General features: G+C 50.0%; 1 protein-coding gene across 3 annotated transcripts in view; it reads left to right on the top strand.

The window, feature by feature from the left end:
* Window positions 1-1,210: 1,210 nt before the first annotated feature.
* The window catches only part of ZNF777 (zinc finger protein 777), a 29,507-nt gene continuing 15,157 nt past the window's right edge, over window positions 1,211-15,560 (top strand). The window contains exons 1-4 of one of the 3 annotated variants that reach the window (XM_519469.8): window positions 1,211-1,296; window positions 6,064-6,924; window positions 7,879-8,005; window positions 10,983-11,096. In XM_519469.8, the coding sequence (XP_519469.3) occupies window positions 6,079-6,924; window positions 7,879-8,005; window positions 10,983-11,096 (1,087 nt within the window). In that variant the 5' untranslated portion in view covers window positions 1,211-1,296; window positions 6,064-6,078. Of the gene's footprint in view, window positions 1,297-1,834; window positions 2,082-2,341; window positions 2,444-6,063; window positions 6,925-7,878; window positions 8,006-10,982; window positions 11,097-15,560 lie in introns of those variants that run through there. The other 2 variants (XM_009454469.5, XM_063815773.1) reach the window with 2 other exon arrangements.

Below are 15,560 nucleotides of genomic sequence, written 5' to 3'. Positions count from 1 at the left end.
GGACTGGATAATATCATTCACATAAAATGTAAAAATACCAAAACCAGTAGTGTGCATTGTTTACGAATGCACACATGTTAGGAAATGCATAAAGACCTGGGTGAGAACTCTAGCCTCCGGGAAGGGAGGGGACAGGATGCATAGCTCTGGCCTTACCTCTATCTGTAACTTTCCTTTTTTTTTTTTTTTTTTTTTTTTTTTTTTGAGACGGAGTCTTGATCTGTCCCCTAGGCTGGAGTGCAGTGGGGCGATCTCGGCTCACTGCAACCTCTGCCTCCCGGGTTCAAGAGATTCTCCTGCCTCAGCCTCCCGAGTAGCTGGGACTACAGGGCCGCGCCACCACGTCCAGCTAATTTTGGTATTTTTAGTAGAGACAGGGTTTCATCACGTTAGCCAGGTTGGTCTCGATCTCTTGACCTCGTGATCTGCCCACCTCAGCCTCCCAAAGTGCTGGGATTACAGGCATGAGCCACCACGTCTGGCCATAACTTTCCATTATCTGAGCTGCCAGCATACTGAGTCCTGTTGCCTTCCAAGACCAGCTCCACTCCTGGGGTTCCATTAGGTAAACACAATGTCCTCTGCTCCCCCCCCCCCGCCGTCTTCCCTCACTTAAGTTAGTTCCAGTTGGGCTTCATCGCTAGTAACCAGGACGCCTGCCTATAGTTTCTTCTTTTTTTTTCCTTTTCAATTCATCCCCAGTTCTCGCCACCTCGTAGGTATTCAATTAATACATGTTTAAGTGGACCTGTCCAGGAAGGGGAGTCCTCAACTCTAAGCTCCTGCATTTCTTTTGGGACTTCTCATGGTTACAAAGAGCATTCATTCATACTGTGACTGAGGGTAAACAAGTCGCTGCCCACTCGGCCTCAGTTTCCTCCTAAATGACCCGTCTGGCCACTTCCAGCCCCAGCAGGGTCTGATTCTAGGAATTCGGTCCTTTCATGTCGAAAACAACACTCGGGCATTTCACAAAAGCACCCAACCCCCTGGCTCCCCTTGGAAGCACAGCCCGCGTCCCTGGAACCCGGGCTGCACTGAGCTGGTCACATGAACTCCGGGCTTTCTCTGGTGTGACGGGTTTCTTAGATCCCTTTGTGAGCGCAGGTTTTGAAAGGGAACGACCCCGGGTTCTGGGTGTGAGAGGCGCAGGGGATCGGCGGGAGGAAGGCTGTCGGAGCCAATCAAGCCGCCTCCAGACCCCGGCACGTCGCCTGGGCTGCGCGCTCCGACTGCGCCTCCGCCCGCGCGCCTCCCGGCCTCGCCCGAGGGTGCCTGGGCAGGCGAGGACCCCAGGTGAGAGGCCGGAGGGTCCTGGAGGGTGGGAGGCCCCGGCGGTTCGGCCCGGGCTCCACGACGGGCTGGCCCGGGCTCAGGGCGTGTCCGTCGCCGCCGGGCGGCTCGCTCGACACTGTTCGCTCCTACCGGCTGTAGATGGAGCTGTCTGGGTTCCGGCAGCCTCCGACGAGCCTCGGAGTGTTTCTCTTTAAACGGCCTGAGAGGGACATGCCTCCCAGGATGCAGTTTGTAGCAACATGGCAGCTGCTGTGCAGCTCCCCTGCTGAAGAGGCGCCGGGACGGCAGCGCAGCTCGCAGCCGGGGCCGGGGCCGGAGCTGGGGTCCCAGCCGCGGCCGCAGAGGGGCGGCGCGCGGGCCGGGGGCCGCCGTTGAGGGCCGGGGCCCAGCTCGCCGCCGGGACGCAGCCGGCCGGGCCGCCCGCACAGCCGCGCGCCCCGCTCCGACGCCGCCGCTCGGGCTCCGCGACCCCGCGCCCGCTCGCCCCGCGCGCCCCGAGCAGGCCGGGGCCCGACGGCCGCGCGCGAGCCCCGGCGGGGAAGATAGGGCTGGGCCGGCGCCGCCTGCGGAGAGCGCCGGGCGGCCGGGCCTGCGTGGGGCCGCGCGCAGCAGCGGCGGCGGCAGTAGCGGCGGCGACTCCGGGGGCCCGGGCCGGACAGCGCAGGGCCATGGCCGAGGCGGCCCCGGCTCCTGTGAGGGCGGCCCGCGCGCGCACGGACGCGCGGCCTCGGGGCCCCGGGGACGGCCTGCGTGTCCCGGGCTCGGCGGCCCGGCCTGGGATCTCGGTAAGGGGCAGAAACGCTGCGACGTTGGCGCGGGGGGTGGGGGCGCCCTGGAGGGGCCCGCACGTCTTGACCCGGGCGGTGGGGGAGGGCTACGGGCCTCGCCGCCGTCCGTGCGAGGGAGGCTGCGCTCACGCCCGGCCCGGCACACACGCGGCCCCGAGGTGGGGCGCCCGGAGGCGCGCTCGCTCCCTGCGGGGCCCGCGCTGCGTCCGTCGGGGTAGCCGCCGGCACGTTTTCCGCAGAGCTCGGCCCCGCGGAGCCTTCCCCGGCCCGGGCGCGGCGCTGACGCGGCTCTCCCATTTCGCAGAACGGAGACACTGAGGCACAGACACCTGGCGGCGACCCGCCCTGCCGGCCCCAAGGTCACGTAGCAAGGCATCCGTGGCACGGTGCGGCAGCCCCAGAAAGGCCTGCCCAGAGGGCTGCGGGCCTGGACGGGGAGGGGGTGGCTCTGGCGGCGGCCGCCCCTGGGTGAGGGGCTGGGCCGCCCTGGCAGCGGACGCGGCCCGTCGGGGGCGGCGGGGGAGGCCGGGCAGCGCCCAGCTGGGCATCTCCGCGGTGGGAGCAGGTGACCCTCTGAGCTCCAGCCTCTGCCTCCGGCCTCTGCGTCTGGAAGGTCGCAGGCTAAACTTTGAGTGCCCTGACAGATGGTGTCTGGGGAGTAAGCTTCTCAGGGGTTGGGGGCTGATGTTCCTCTTCAGGGAGACACTCTTAAAAAATCATCCCTCAGATCCTCCCGCAGACCTGCTCTTTGAGACGCCCTGGCCGTGCTAGTGAGAGGATTACTGCATGGGAGTCAGTGCCTTTGAGCCTCAGTTTCCTATTGTGTACACAGGAAGGAGGCAGGATATATAGCTTTCTAAAAAGCCTCCCAATTCTTTAATTAAAAAAAAAAAACTCTGAGAAAATAAAATCAAACGAAGATGTTTACGTGCCTTACTCTGGGCTCAGGCCTTCGGGGCCCTTGAATGGTATATAATGCTGGGTGAACCATACTGGGTCATTCAAAAAAATGCCATGACTTTCTTAATAAGTCAGATACTGTGGTTATGGATGCTTCTGCTAATGTGGCATGAATCCTGGAGACTCCGTCCACTCCTGATCCGTCGGGGAAGGAGGGACCGTTAAATCCTACAAATATGGTTCAGAAGAATTCTCCCTCCAACCCCCTACCAGCAATTTGAGAATTTGAGCTTATTCGTTTTAGATATATTTACAGCTCCCTCCCTCTGTTTGGTCATTTCTTTCTGCTTAGGGTAAAATAAGCGTCAGGTTTACCGGGATGGATGAAATTATAGCAAAGGGCTTTTATTTGGGAGGCGAGGGAGGGAACACCCTCCTGTGGCCCCTCTACAGTCCTCCAAATCCGGAAATGGAGAGAGACAGTCTAATAATAGCAAAGAAATAGTATTTTCCTTTGAGCTCTGATTCGTCTAGCTGGTAAAGATGCCTTGGTCTGCTGGTTCTGTTTACTATACTGGAGGGTTTTGTTTTGTTTTGTTTTGTTTTGTTTTGTTTCATTGTTTCAGTTAAACCTCTGCATTACTCAGAGAGACTAACTTGCTCCCCAGGGATTTTTTCCCCTTCTTCTTTCTAGTGCTAGGCAGATACCCTAATCTCCCTCTAAGGCAAGGGCTGTAATGTGCCTATTGTGTTGCGTTAGGCAGTCACTTTCCCTGAGAGCCAGGCGCCTAGCCTCGAGGGCCCCCAGCGCTTCCTTCACAGGGAGTGAAGAGTTGAGAGGTGGCTTAGCTGTTGATGAGCCTGCAGGTTTAGGGGTCTGTGAGTTCCTTGAAGATGTTTGCAAAATTCTGTGTATGTGCCCTTGTGTTTTTTTTGAGGAGAAGAACCCAAAACTTTCATTAGGTTTTCAAAGAGGTCCCTGACCCCAACTTAAGTGATAATATCTCTAAAGGCAAGGCCTTCCTCCCCACCTCTCCCAACCCTATCAAACCTGCCACAGGTCTTTGTGTATAAATAATATCCAGGCCTCGGGATTTTAGAGGTAAAAAGGATTCAGAGCACACACCTGCCTGGCCAGCTGCCTCAGTTGACAGTTAAGGCCTCAAGGTAGCCTGCAGGCTGTGGAACCAGACCACTGGGTGACCTGGGGCAAGTTGCTTGGCCTCTCCTGTCCCCAGTGTCTTCCTGTACTAAGTATGGATAGTAACTCTAGTAGTACCTGTTTCATAGATTTTGTGAGGATTAAATGAGATAATCCTTTAAAATGCTTAACACAGCTCATGGCACATAATAAATGCTGGATAATTGTTAGCCATTCTCAGCTGATTAGCGCTCATGTCTGGTTCGCGGCAGAGGCTATTAGACGATACTATCTCAAAAACCTTTTGTGAATAGGATCTTGAATATTCAATCCGTGGCTTAAAAGTGTGATGCTGTCACAGTTAAGTCACCTATAAATGAACCAATAAAAGAAAAAAAGCTGTAGAAGATATGGAATTGCTTTAGATAAGTCTCTGATAGGTGACTAAAGGAACGTCATTATTTATCCTAATAATTTTTTTGTAACTCAACAATTTACTCTTCAGCCGGCATTTATCGAACACATACTATATGTCAGACTGAACACTGGGGCTATGCCAATTTTCAACGGAAGAAAATTGAAATTTTAATTAAAGACCACTTGGATATAGAGCATAGTGACTGAGCAGATTGACTGAAGGAAGATGATGAGGGAGTGGACAGAAATTGTTACAGGAGAAATTGTGTTAGGTTCCAATAAAGATACTGATGATCTAGGTAAATACATAACTAGTTACTCACAGAAGATCGTGGCTTCGCCTCCCCAGTGATTCAAGAATTCTCTCAATGTGAGTATGGCAGGGTGAGGAACAAGGAGAGCGTGGGTCATTGAGATCCCAGAAGGACTCCAAGTCTTTATGTTGGTCTAGTCCCCCCAAATCTGGATACAAGTCACCAGTCCAGCTGACTTCTGCTCTACTTCCCCATCCTTCCAGGCCTCACTGCTTCCTCATTCCCCATGTCGGAAACCCCAGGGTGGAACCCAGACCACCTGAGCACACCTGCTGCAATGGACTGCTGCCCACTCCTAGGAGTGGTTGAATTGCCTGCCTTCACCTGCCTCGATGTCTCGCTCTGCTTATAGCAGAAGCCAGGCCAGAATACCCAGAAGCCTGTTCAGCCTCTACAGCAGGGGCCGGGCACATAGAAGATGTTTCCAAGTCAAACATACATATACCATACTGACTCATTGAGATGAGTCTGCAATGCAACTGTTATCAAAGAGTAAGAGTCTGGGAAACTTCAGATAATGTCATGTCCTCACTTTTGGACCAAGCGAAGGAAGGAACCCAGGGCACCACAAAGGCCTAATGCTGGTAGAAGTGGTGGTGGCTGGATGCCAAGTCCACCTTCCAGTTAAGAACATTAACAGTTCTGGCCCCTGCTGGTGAGCCCCCCACCCCTGCTGGGAGATGTGGGATAGTAAGTGCTTGGCTTTTACAAAATTCTGCTCTTTTGTTTCTCAAAGTTTTATGTTCAATGCTTCAACAACTCAGGTAGTGTGTGTGTCAGATATTATTATCCTCGTTTTATGGATGAGGACACAGGACACTAAGAACAGAGAGGTCAAACGACCGATCCAGAGTGACACAGGTGGCAATAGGTGTAGACAGGGCCAAAAGCTCTAACAGGAGTCCAGCACCCTTCCGCTCTCCCACACTGCTGTTCGTAAGGTACCCGTGCAATGTATGTTGTGAAAAAGGAGATGGCTCTGTAAGAAACAAAAGGTAGCATAATCATCTTTCATTTGCGGTTCATAATAGTGTTATAATTGATGTCTAAATTGGTGCTGTGGTCTCTAGAAGAGATTCACATATGAGGGGCACATATTATTGCTACGAAACGGAAGCACTTTTTATGTGTATACTTGTCTTTGGGATTTATTTTGCTAGCTGGAGACTGTGGCCTTCAATCCTCTTCCTTTCTTCCATGAACACAGGTTCAGCAGCTGGACATGGAGAACCAACGCTCATCACCTCTGTCGTTCCCCAGTGTTCCACAAGAAGAAACCTTACGTCAGGCCCCGGCTGGACTCCCCCGAGAAACTCTGTTCCAATCCCGCGTTCTTCCTCCCAAAGAAATTCCTTCTTTGTCTCCCACCATTCCCCGTCAAGGCTCCCTGCCCCAAACTTCCAGTGCTCCCAAGCAAGAGACTTCTGGCCGGATGCCACATGTGCTCCAGAAGGGACCCTCACTCCTGTGTTCTGCCGCTTCTGAGCAAGAGACTTCTCTCCAGGGCCCCCTGGCTTCCCAGGAAGGGACCCAGTATCCACCCCCAGCTGCTGCTGAACAAGAAGTCTCCCTTCTCTCCCACTCCCCCCACCACCAGGAAGCCCCCGTTCACTCCCCTGAAGCTCCTGAGAAAGACCCCCTGACCCTTTCCCCAACAGTTCCCGAGACTGACATGGACCCGCTGCTCCAGAGCCCGGTTTCCCAAAAGGACACCCCTTTCCAGATCTCTTCTGCAGTCCAGAAGGAACAGCCGCTCCCCACGGCAGAGATCACCCGCTTGGCTGTGTGGGCTGCCGTCCAAGCAGTGGAGAGGAAGCTGGAGGCCCAGGCCATGAGGCTACTGACCCTGGAAGGCAGGACGGGGACAAATGAAAAGAAGATAGCCGACTGCGAGAAGACAGCCGTGGAGTTCGCGAACCATCTGGAGAGCAAGTGGGTCGTGTTGGGGACCCTGCTGCAGGAGTATGGGCTGCTGCAGAGGCGGCTGGAGAACATGGAGAACCTGCTGAAAAACAGAAATTTCTGGATCCTGCGGCTACCCCCCGGCAGCAATGGAGAAGTTCCCAAGGTAAGCACATCCCAACTGGGGCTTCCCAAGGAAGTGATCTGAATTGGAGTGTGGTTTAGGAATGTAGTGTAATATGAAAGAAAGGGGTGGTTGATAAAGGAAAAAATACAGTGATCCCAGTTGCTAGGACATGCCAAAATCAAATGATTTCTCCTGTTGATGAGAGTATAGGCTAGTACAGAAATGCCCCTGGGATTGGGGATTGTCAGTTTGGAAGGGTGTTCAGCAGAGCTGTCCATGGTGTGAGAGACTATGAAGGCAAAGTGAAGGCCGATGAGAGCCGTGGAGAGGCTTTACCATCAGTCACTGAGGGTGCATTAGCTTCACAGTTGCAGCAGAGGAAGGAGCTTGGGTTAAACATCACAAGGATCTGTCCCGCTCCACATTTTTATGAGTTCACTTATAAGCCATGTTACTGCCAAGAAAACTGATTTCAAGATGTTTCCTTTCAAAAGCTAGAGAAGTTAGGTTTCCATATTATTTTCCAGAAGGTTCTGAAAGAGCTTGAGCGTGGACTGGCTTGCTTTCTCTTCTTCAGTGCTGCTGCCCCCTTTCACAGCCATATGTAGGGAGAAAACAGACTCTGTTCTCTAGCCCGGTATGTCTCAAATGTTACTGTGCACATGGATCTCCCCGGGATCTTACTGAATGCAGAAGCTATTTAGTAGGTCTAAGGTGGGGTTGGAGAGTCCGAATTTCTAGCAAGTTACCTGGTAGCACCATTGCTGCTGGTCCACAGACCATGCTTTAGAGCTGCAAGAATTATATCCTGAAGGGGAGGAAAAGGATCCGACAAGACAGGTCCCTCACTCTTTGGGGCCAGGACAGTGGCCAGACTTCTAGAAAAGTCCTAGGTGAAGGCCCAGAGCCAGGAGTTTGGGCCTTGGGATTGGCCAGCCGTGGGCCTGTCACTGCCTTCCAGCGGGTCTGAGCCAAGTTGTTGTGTGGTTTCAGGTCCCTGTCACATTTGATGATGTTGCTGTGCACTTCTCGGAGCAGGAGTGGGGAAACCTGTCTGAGTGGCAGAAGGAGCTCTACAAGAACGTGATGAGGGGCAACTACGAGTCCCTGGTTTCCATGGGTAAGGAGAAGCCTTCGCTCGCTGGGGGCTGCCTGGACGCCAGCTCAAGGTGCATTCATAAACTTAGGGAGTTCTGAACCCCAGCAGAGCCAATAGTTGCAAGCAAGGAGAACAGAGTTGTAGAGATCACAACAAATTAAAGCAAACGCCCTCATATACCCACACTCATCAGTGCGGCCCAGGCCAGAATGGCTTGTAAATTGAGACCCCACTCTCGGAGAAGCTGCTGGGGCAAGGAGGAGGAGAAAGACCTAGACATCAGTGGTCTCTCCGTCATCATATTTTTCCCCATGGGGACCCCTTTTTAAATAAATTAGTTTGTCCAGCAAACTATTATTAAGGAAGGAAAAAAGAATGAAAGGAAAGTGTGCTGAGTGTCTCCCGTGTACCAGCCACATTTGAGGTGCTGTACAAGTATCATCTCCTTGGACCTGCACAGCCAAGATGTTGGGGAGGCTAAGACAGGTGTTCACACTCCTGTTTGATGATTCAGGTGCCTGAACACTGAGGCTGTGATCAGGGAGGTTAAATGCTTATTTCATGGAGATCTGCCTTACCCCGAAGTCTGTAGATTCTTGTGATTTTAATTAAGAATATTTAAGGATGAAAACCTGGAAAAATATACTTTACTTACATATATATGTGTGTGTGTATATATATCTGTTTCTCTGATATGGAGAACTTTTTGGGTATATACAAAAAACGTTATCTTAAACATTTAAATGTGTTGTCACATAGAAACTTTGATTCCAGCTAGAATTGATAATTTTATACATACCTTTCCATAGGATACATTCCCTTCCTTTTAAAATTCTTTTTTCTTTTTTTAATTGTGAAAATTCAACAATTTAAATGATTTATATAATTAAGAGCAACCACCACCCATTTACCAGTACCACTCCCCAGAGGTAACCACCATGAACACTTTGGCCTGTGTTCTCTCTCATCTTTTTTTGCATGTGCAGATATAAGCATGATACATGCACTGAGGCACATGCAGTTTGGGGTTTGCACAGAGGGGCCCGTTTACTTATTTTGCCTAATGTAGGGGGATAGAGAGTGTTCCATGTCAGCACACGTAGGACTCCTTGGAAAGACAGTGCAGTGTTCCACGTGAACCATTAGGGCTTTTGACCTGTCTGCTGTTGCTGAAGAGTAGGTTGACGGTTACAAAGTGTTATGATAAACATTTCTGTGTATTTGTGCACTTCTGTGTGTTACAGTAGGACAGATACTAAGAAGTGGGATTGCCAAGTAAACAGGATGCACATTTATAGTTTTATGGCTACTGCCTGGTGCCCTCCAGAAGGCTGAGCCAGTTGATATTTCTGCAAGGGTGTGTGAAAATGCCACTTCATACCCTGGCCTGAGCTGATGTTCTTCTATTTTAAATATTAGCCTTTTTTATAGGTGAAAAATGATACCTTATTTATTTATTTATTTAATTTTTTTTTTTTTTTGAGACAGAGTCTCGCTCTGTTGCCCAGGCTGGAGTGCAGTGGCACGATCTGGGCTCACTGCAAGCTCCGCCTCCCAGGTTCATGCCATTCTCCTACCTCAGCCTCCCGAGTAGCTGGGACTACAGGCACCTTCCACTGCTCCTGGCTAATTTTTTTTTGTATTTTTAGTAGAGACGGGGTTTCACCGTGTCAGCCAGGATGGTCTCGATTTCCTGACCTTGTGATCCAGCCACCTCGGCCTCCCAAAGTGCTGGGATTACAGGCGTGAGCCACACGCCCAGCCTACTTCATTTATTTAAATATGTATTCTTTGATGATTAGTGAACTTGTGCATCTTTTTTTGTTTGTTTGTTTCTTTGTTTTTGAGACGGAGTCTCGCTCTGTTGCCCAAGCTAGAGTGCAGTGGCGCAATCTCGGCTCACTGCAAGCTCCGCCTCCCGGGTTCACACTATTCTCCTGCCTCAGCCTCCCGAGTAGCTGGGACTACAGGTGCCCACCACCATGCCCAGCTAATTTTTTGTATTTTTAGTAGAGACGGGGTTTCACCATGTTAGCCAGGATGGTCTCGATCTCCTGACCTTGTGATCCGCCCGCCTCGGCCTCCCAAAGTGCTGGGATTACAGGCGTGAGCCACTGCGCCCGGTGAACTTGTGCATCTTTTTATATATTTATTGGCCATTCATATTTCTTCTATGAATTACCTATTTATAGCTTTGCAATTTTACTAGTTATAGAAGTTCTTTATATATAACTATGGATATTAACCCTTTGCCATATGTCAAACATGTATATATATGTATAATATTTCCTCCAAGTTTCTTCATCTTTTAACTTTATTTCCAAAGAACTGCAAACTCATTTTATGTAAGAAAATCTATCGATATTTTATGGCTTTTAGATTTTTATCAGGATTAGTTTTTTGTTTTTTTCTTTTTTTTGAGACGGAGTTTCACTCTTGTTGCCCAGGCTGGAGTGCAGTGTGCGATCTTGGCTCACTGCAACCTCTGCCTCCCAGGTTCAAGTGATTCTCCTGCCTCAGCCTCCCGAGTAGCTGGGATTACAGGCATCCGCCACCACGCCTGGCTAATTTTTTGCATTTTTAGTAGAGATGGGGTTTCACCATGTTGACCAGGCTGGTCCCGAACTCCTGACCTCAGGTGATGCGTCTGCCTCAGCCTCCCAATGTGCTGGGATTACAGGTGTGAGCCACTGCACCCGGCCAGGATTAGTTTTTTACCTTACCAAATTTCAAATATCTTCTGCCTTTATCATGAAAACCTGGGCAGGTTTTGACTACCTCTGAGCAACATGATCCCTCTACCCCCCGCCACACACACACACCCACACCCCCACACCCACAGGGGGCTCTTGGGAAAAGAGGGGGAGACTTGGTGGTTTTCCGTTGTGGTCTCCAGTTGAGGAGCTGCTCCTGGAATCACGTGCCCACAGATGATACCTTAACAACATGCAGTGCAACCTCATCCCAGAGCATATTTTTTTCCCTTTCTTCTGCCTAGACTATGCAATTTCCAAACCAGACCTCATGTCACAGATGGAGCGCGGGGAGCGGCCCACCATGCAGGAGCAGGAAGACTCTGAGGAGGGCGAAACGCCGACAGATCCCAGTGCTGGTGAGTGGCTAAGGGTGATCTGCAGCTCTGCATTCTAGATCTTTCAGTACTCAAGAAGCCCCAGCATGAGGCAGCACAATCCAAGGTAGGCCCTGCCAGGATATGTTAGCAGGAAGGAGGCCCGCAGGTGCCAGGACCTGCTTTGGAGTGCCATGATCACCAGTGGCCCAACTTGTTGATTAATGGGAATGCTGTTGGGTTCACTGTCTCAGGAATTTTTTGACATGACCAAGTGTCACCTCACTCTCTGTAGGAAATAAAGCAAGAAACTCAAAGAAAGGCAGTCCCTTGTCAAGCAGTCATTAGTGCTTAAAATTCCTGGAACTTCCGAGAAAAGGGCCACATCCCTGAGTCCTGCAGGTGGTCAGTGGAGGGATAAGGGGCAGGCATGGAGTTTACCAGAAACATCCTACATGCACAGCTTCAGCAGGACAGCGTGTAGGTGGAGTCAGCAGATATGCACCCAGCGAGACTGACCAGAGGCCGTGTGGCTCATGTGCACACTCTGGTGTGAGGCTGACTGTATCTGAGTATAGTTTTTCTGCTTACTGGGGGTGGGATTTCAGTTGCTTGATCTTTTCAGAGTCTCAGTTTCCTCATCTATAAAATAGAACTGGCACTAATATCTAACCGTAGGGCCTGGCACAGTGATTGGCACATAGCAGTGGCTCAGTATACACCAGCCGCTGTTGGTGTGCCTGGAGGTCGCCCCATTCACAGCAGCTGGGTCAGTGGCTCACACACTCACACTGCAGGCGCTCTTGTGGTGCATGGTTGCTCTCTGAAGCCCCTGCTTTGGAACTGCCCTTGGACTTGCATCACTTATCTTGATGGTCATCAGCAGAAGCTGATCCTTGTCCTTCGTGGGCAGGTGTGGCGTGTGAACATAGCTGAGAGTTACTGGCGATCATGTCTGCTGAAAGAGGATGATCCACCTGGAGAACTCTGTTTGGGGCCAACAGCCAGGTCTTGTTAGGAACTAATATCGTTGATGTGGGGACCTATCAACTGGCTCCAAGCAGATGTTCTAGGAACATGGGAGTAATGTTGGCCCCATGTACTGAGTGGGAAGGTGACTTCTGGGAGAGACAGAACCCTGTAAAAATACAAGTGCTGGCATGTCCCAGAGAAATCCAGTGGTGTCACTTTCTATGGATTTGCCTAAAATTTAACTCGAGGAGAGGGGCTAATCCTGAGTTCATTCTGGCAGACAGAAAAGAGGAATTTAAAAAGTGATGAGGATGAGGGATTGGTGACAGTGTGGCACATGGCAGGGTGAACTTTTGGTTGAGGAAAATCAGTCTGAACCTTAAAGGTTTGAGTGGCCACATCCAAAAGCAAAGGTCAAGTAGAAATAGAGAGATTCTAGGTGGAAGAAATGAGAAAGAAGTGTTGCGAGGCAGAGAATGAGAAGTCAGGAGAGATGATTTGTGGTTAAAATCCTAAAATACAGTCTGCTGTCCCAACGGGGCCTTGCGGTTCAGGTGCTGCTCTCATAGAATTTTCTTGGAAGGGCTGGATGCAAGAGCATGGATCCCCTTTCTCTGTCTGCTTTTCCCTGCCTCATCACAGATGGCCTCCCACAGAATGGGGCCAGAATTGAAAAGCAAATAACCCAAATCCATTCGGTCCTGGGCTGGGTTTGTTCTGACACATGCACATCCACAGGAGCTTCTGCTGGAAGAAGCGGCCTCACAGAGGCCTCCTTGTGTGGCTGAAATGTGTCATTTGTTCCAGTCACCATCTCCAGGCCCTGGGAGTCTGCAGTGGGAGGACAGGGGAGGACATAGGTACCGCTGCCCCTCAGAGTGGGCCGCACACTCGCACCTCTGTGCTAAACCAAAGGCCCCGGCCTCGCCATTGCAGGCTGGTTCTGCAAAACTGCAGGTATCAGAGCCGTAGCACTCCAGTGGTAACCTGTCCGTCCAAGCGCCTTCTCCTTTTGCAGAATGGCAGCAAATCCAGCCATGGGCCAGACCAAAAGTATGAGACAAAGGGGTAAAAGTCCAGAAAATTGAGACTTCTCATAATTCCAAATATACCAAACATGACAATTTTATGAATTGGCTAAGTAAATTCATTCAATAAACTATCATTTAATGGTTGGCTTCCCAAGGGCAAAGAGATGCAAAGATGATTCAGATGTCAACCCTCCAAATACTCAGAACAGGGGCTCCCATTCATTCACAGCCCTGGAAGGGTGGCCATGGAGGCCAGAGAAGCCAGGCACCATCTTCACCTAGCAAATTGGCAAAGAGTAAAGCGAACCAGAAGGCATGGCTGAAATCTGTGTGCTCAGACATTGCCACTCAGAGGGTTCATCATTTCAGTCTCTCGAGAAAGCAATTTGATGCTTTCTAGTCTGAAAATATGTATGTATTCTTTACTATATATATATAGTTATATATATAACTATATATATAACTATATAACTATATGTATAACTATATAACTATATGTATAACTATATATAGTTATATATATATAGTTTTGTTTTGTTTTTGAGATGGAGCCTCACTTTGTTGCCCAGGCTGGAGTGCGGTGGCGTGATCTCTGCTCACTGCAACCTCCCACCTCCTGGTTCAAGCAATTCTCTTGCCTCAGCCTCCTGAGTAGCTGGGATTACAGGTGTGTGCCACCACGCCCAGCTAATTTTTGTACTTTTCTTTAGTAGAGATGAGGTTTCACCGTGTTGGTCAGGCTGCTCATGAACTCCTAATCTCAAGTGATCCACCTGCCTCAGCCTCCCAAAGTGTTGGGATTAAAGGCATGAACCACTGCACCTGGCTTATTTTTAAGTATATTTTAAATATTTTAAATGTTCTTACATTTGACCTAATAATTTACTTCCTGAGAGTCTAGCAGGAAAAAGAATCCAAAATATAGATTAAGATGTACAAATACAAATCACAGTATGATAGACTATTACACACTAAAATCACATTTATGAAGAGTTTTGAAACCATAAGTTTCACTCATATGTTTATTTAGTTCATCAGATCTCCTTGGTAGCAGGTACTGTGTCAAGAACTATATTAACCCTGAGGCCCTTGCCCTCAGACTTAACTCCTGTGGAGCGACTGACATTAACAACCAAAACACCCCCCACAGATGAAAGCACGGGCACCAGCTGTGACAAAGCTGAGACGCAGAGCATCCAGGGCTGCGAGACACACGACAGGGAAGGTGCCCTTGAGTTTGGGAAGTCAGAAAGGCCTCTTGGAGGACGTGGAATTTCTAGTGGAAACCTGAAGACTAAGTAGGGCTCTGGTTGCTCCGTAGAGAACTCACTGCAGGGGGGATGGTCTGGAAGCTAGGAGACTACTTGCAGGTTCTTTCTGTCTTCCAGGTAGGAAACCTTGGCATCGCCCTGAGAGAGAAGTGGCTGTTGTCAAGATATATTCTGGCAGTGGACTAGGAAGGACTTAGGGATTGGTGGGTGTTGAATAGGAGGGCTGGGGAGGTGCTAAGGATGGCCCCCAGGCCTCTGGCTTAAGTAAGAGTAGAGGGAGGGTAATGTAAGGTTCAGATTTGGAGAAACACTGAGAATTCCGTTTTGAACACATTAGGTTTGAGATCCCTGTGAGACATCAAAGAGCAGGTGTTGAGAAAGCAGCTGAATAAAGGAGTCTGGAGTTCAGAACTGAGGTCTGAGCTAGAGACATCTGGCCTTGGCACATTTGGACATTTGGGTGTCGGCCGCAGAGTTAGATTAGGTTGCTCAGTCTGTAGAGGGGGAAGAGAGGAGAACACAAGCCATGCCCTGCAGAACCCTGGCTTTTGGGGCAGATTCGGGGATTTGGAATATGTTGTTCATGATGGGGCCCAGATGTTAGTATTTTTTAGCTTCCAAGGTGATTTTCATCTGCAGCCAGGGTGGAAAACCACTGTTGTAGGATTTGGAAAAAGAAGGAGCCAGAGGAATCAAAGGAAACGGAAAGAGTGGCCAGAAAGGTAGCAGGAAAATTAGGATACTGCCTTGTTGGGTATTTCTAGAGAAGAATGTTTCCAGAAGGAGAGAGTATGCCCAACCGTGTTGTATTCTGCTGTGTGGTTTAGGAACAGGAAGACTAAAAAGTGTCCATTGGATTGCAAGCTAAAAATCATCAGTGACCTTAGGAAGACAAACGTTGGTACCTTAGTGGAGGTGGCAGCCTGATAGTCAGTGGGTGAGGAGCAGGTGGGAGGCGAGGAAGTAGAGATGGCAGGTGCTGACAGTCATTTCAAGAAGTGTAGCTGTGGGGGAGTGGAAATATGGGACAGTTGGGGGGATTCTTGTTTGCCTAAGATGGGGATCGCTAAAGCTTGTTTGAAATGTTAATGGGAATGATCCAGTTGATAGGAGGATTAAGGATGTAGAAGTGGGAAATGTAACTATAGTGAGGTCAATGATGTAAGCAAAAGTAGATTAAAAAAAACTGGATGGAAACATACCAAAGCCATATTTCTCTATGTTTTTTAAAA

This window comes from Pan troglodytes, chromosome 6 (assembly GCF_028858775.2).
Source record: "Pan troglodytes isolate AG18354 chromosome 6, NHGRI_mPanTro3-v2.0_pri, whole genome shotgun sequence".
Lineage (NCBI taxonomy): Eukaryota > Metazoa > Chordata > Mammalia > Primates > Hominidae > Pan > Pan troglodytes.
This window is presented reverse-complemented; position numbering and strand designations above follow the sequence as displayed.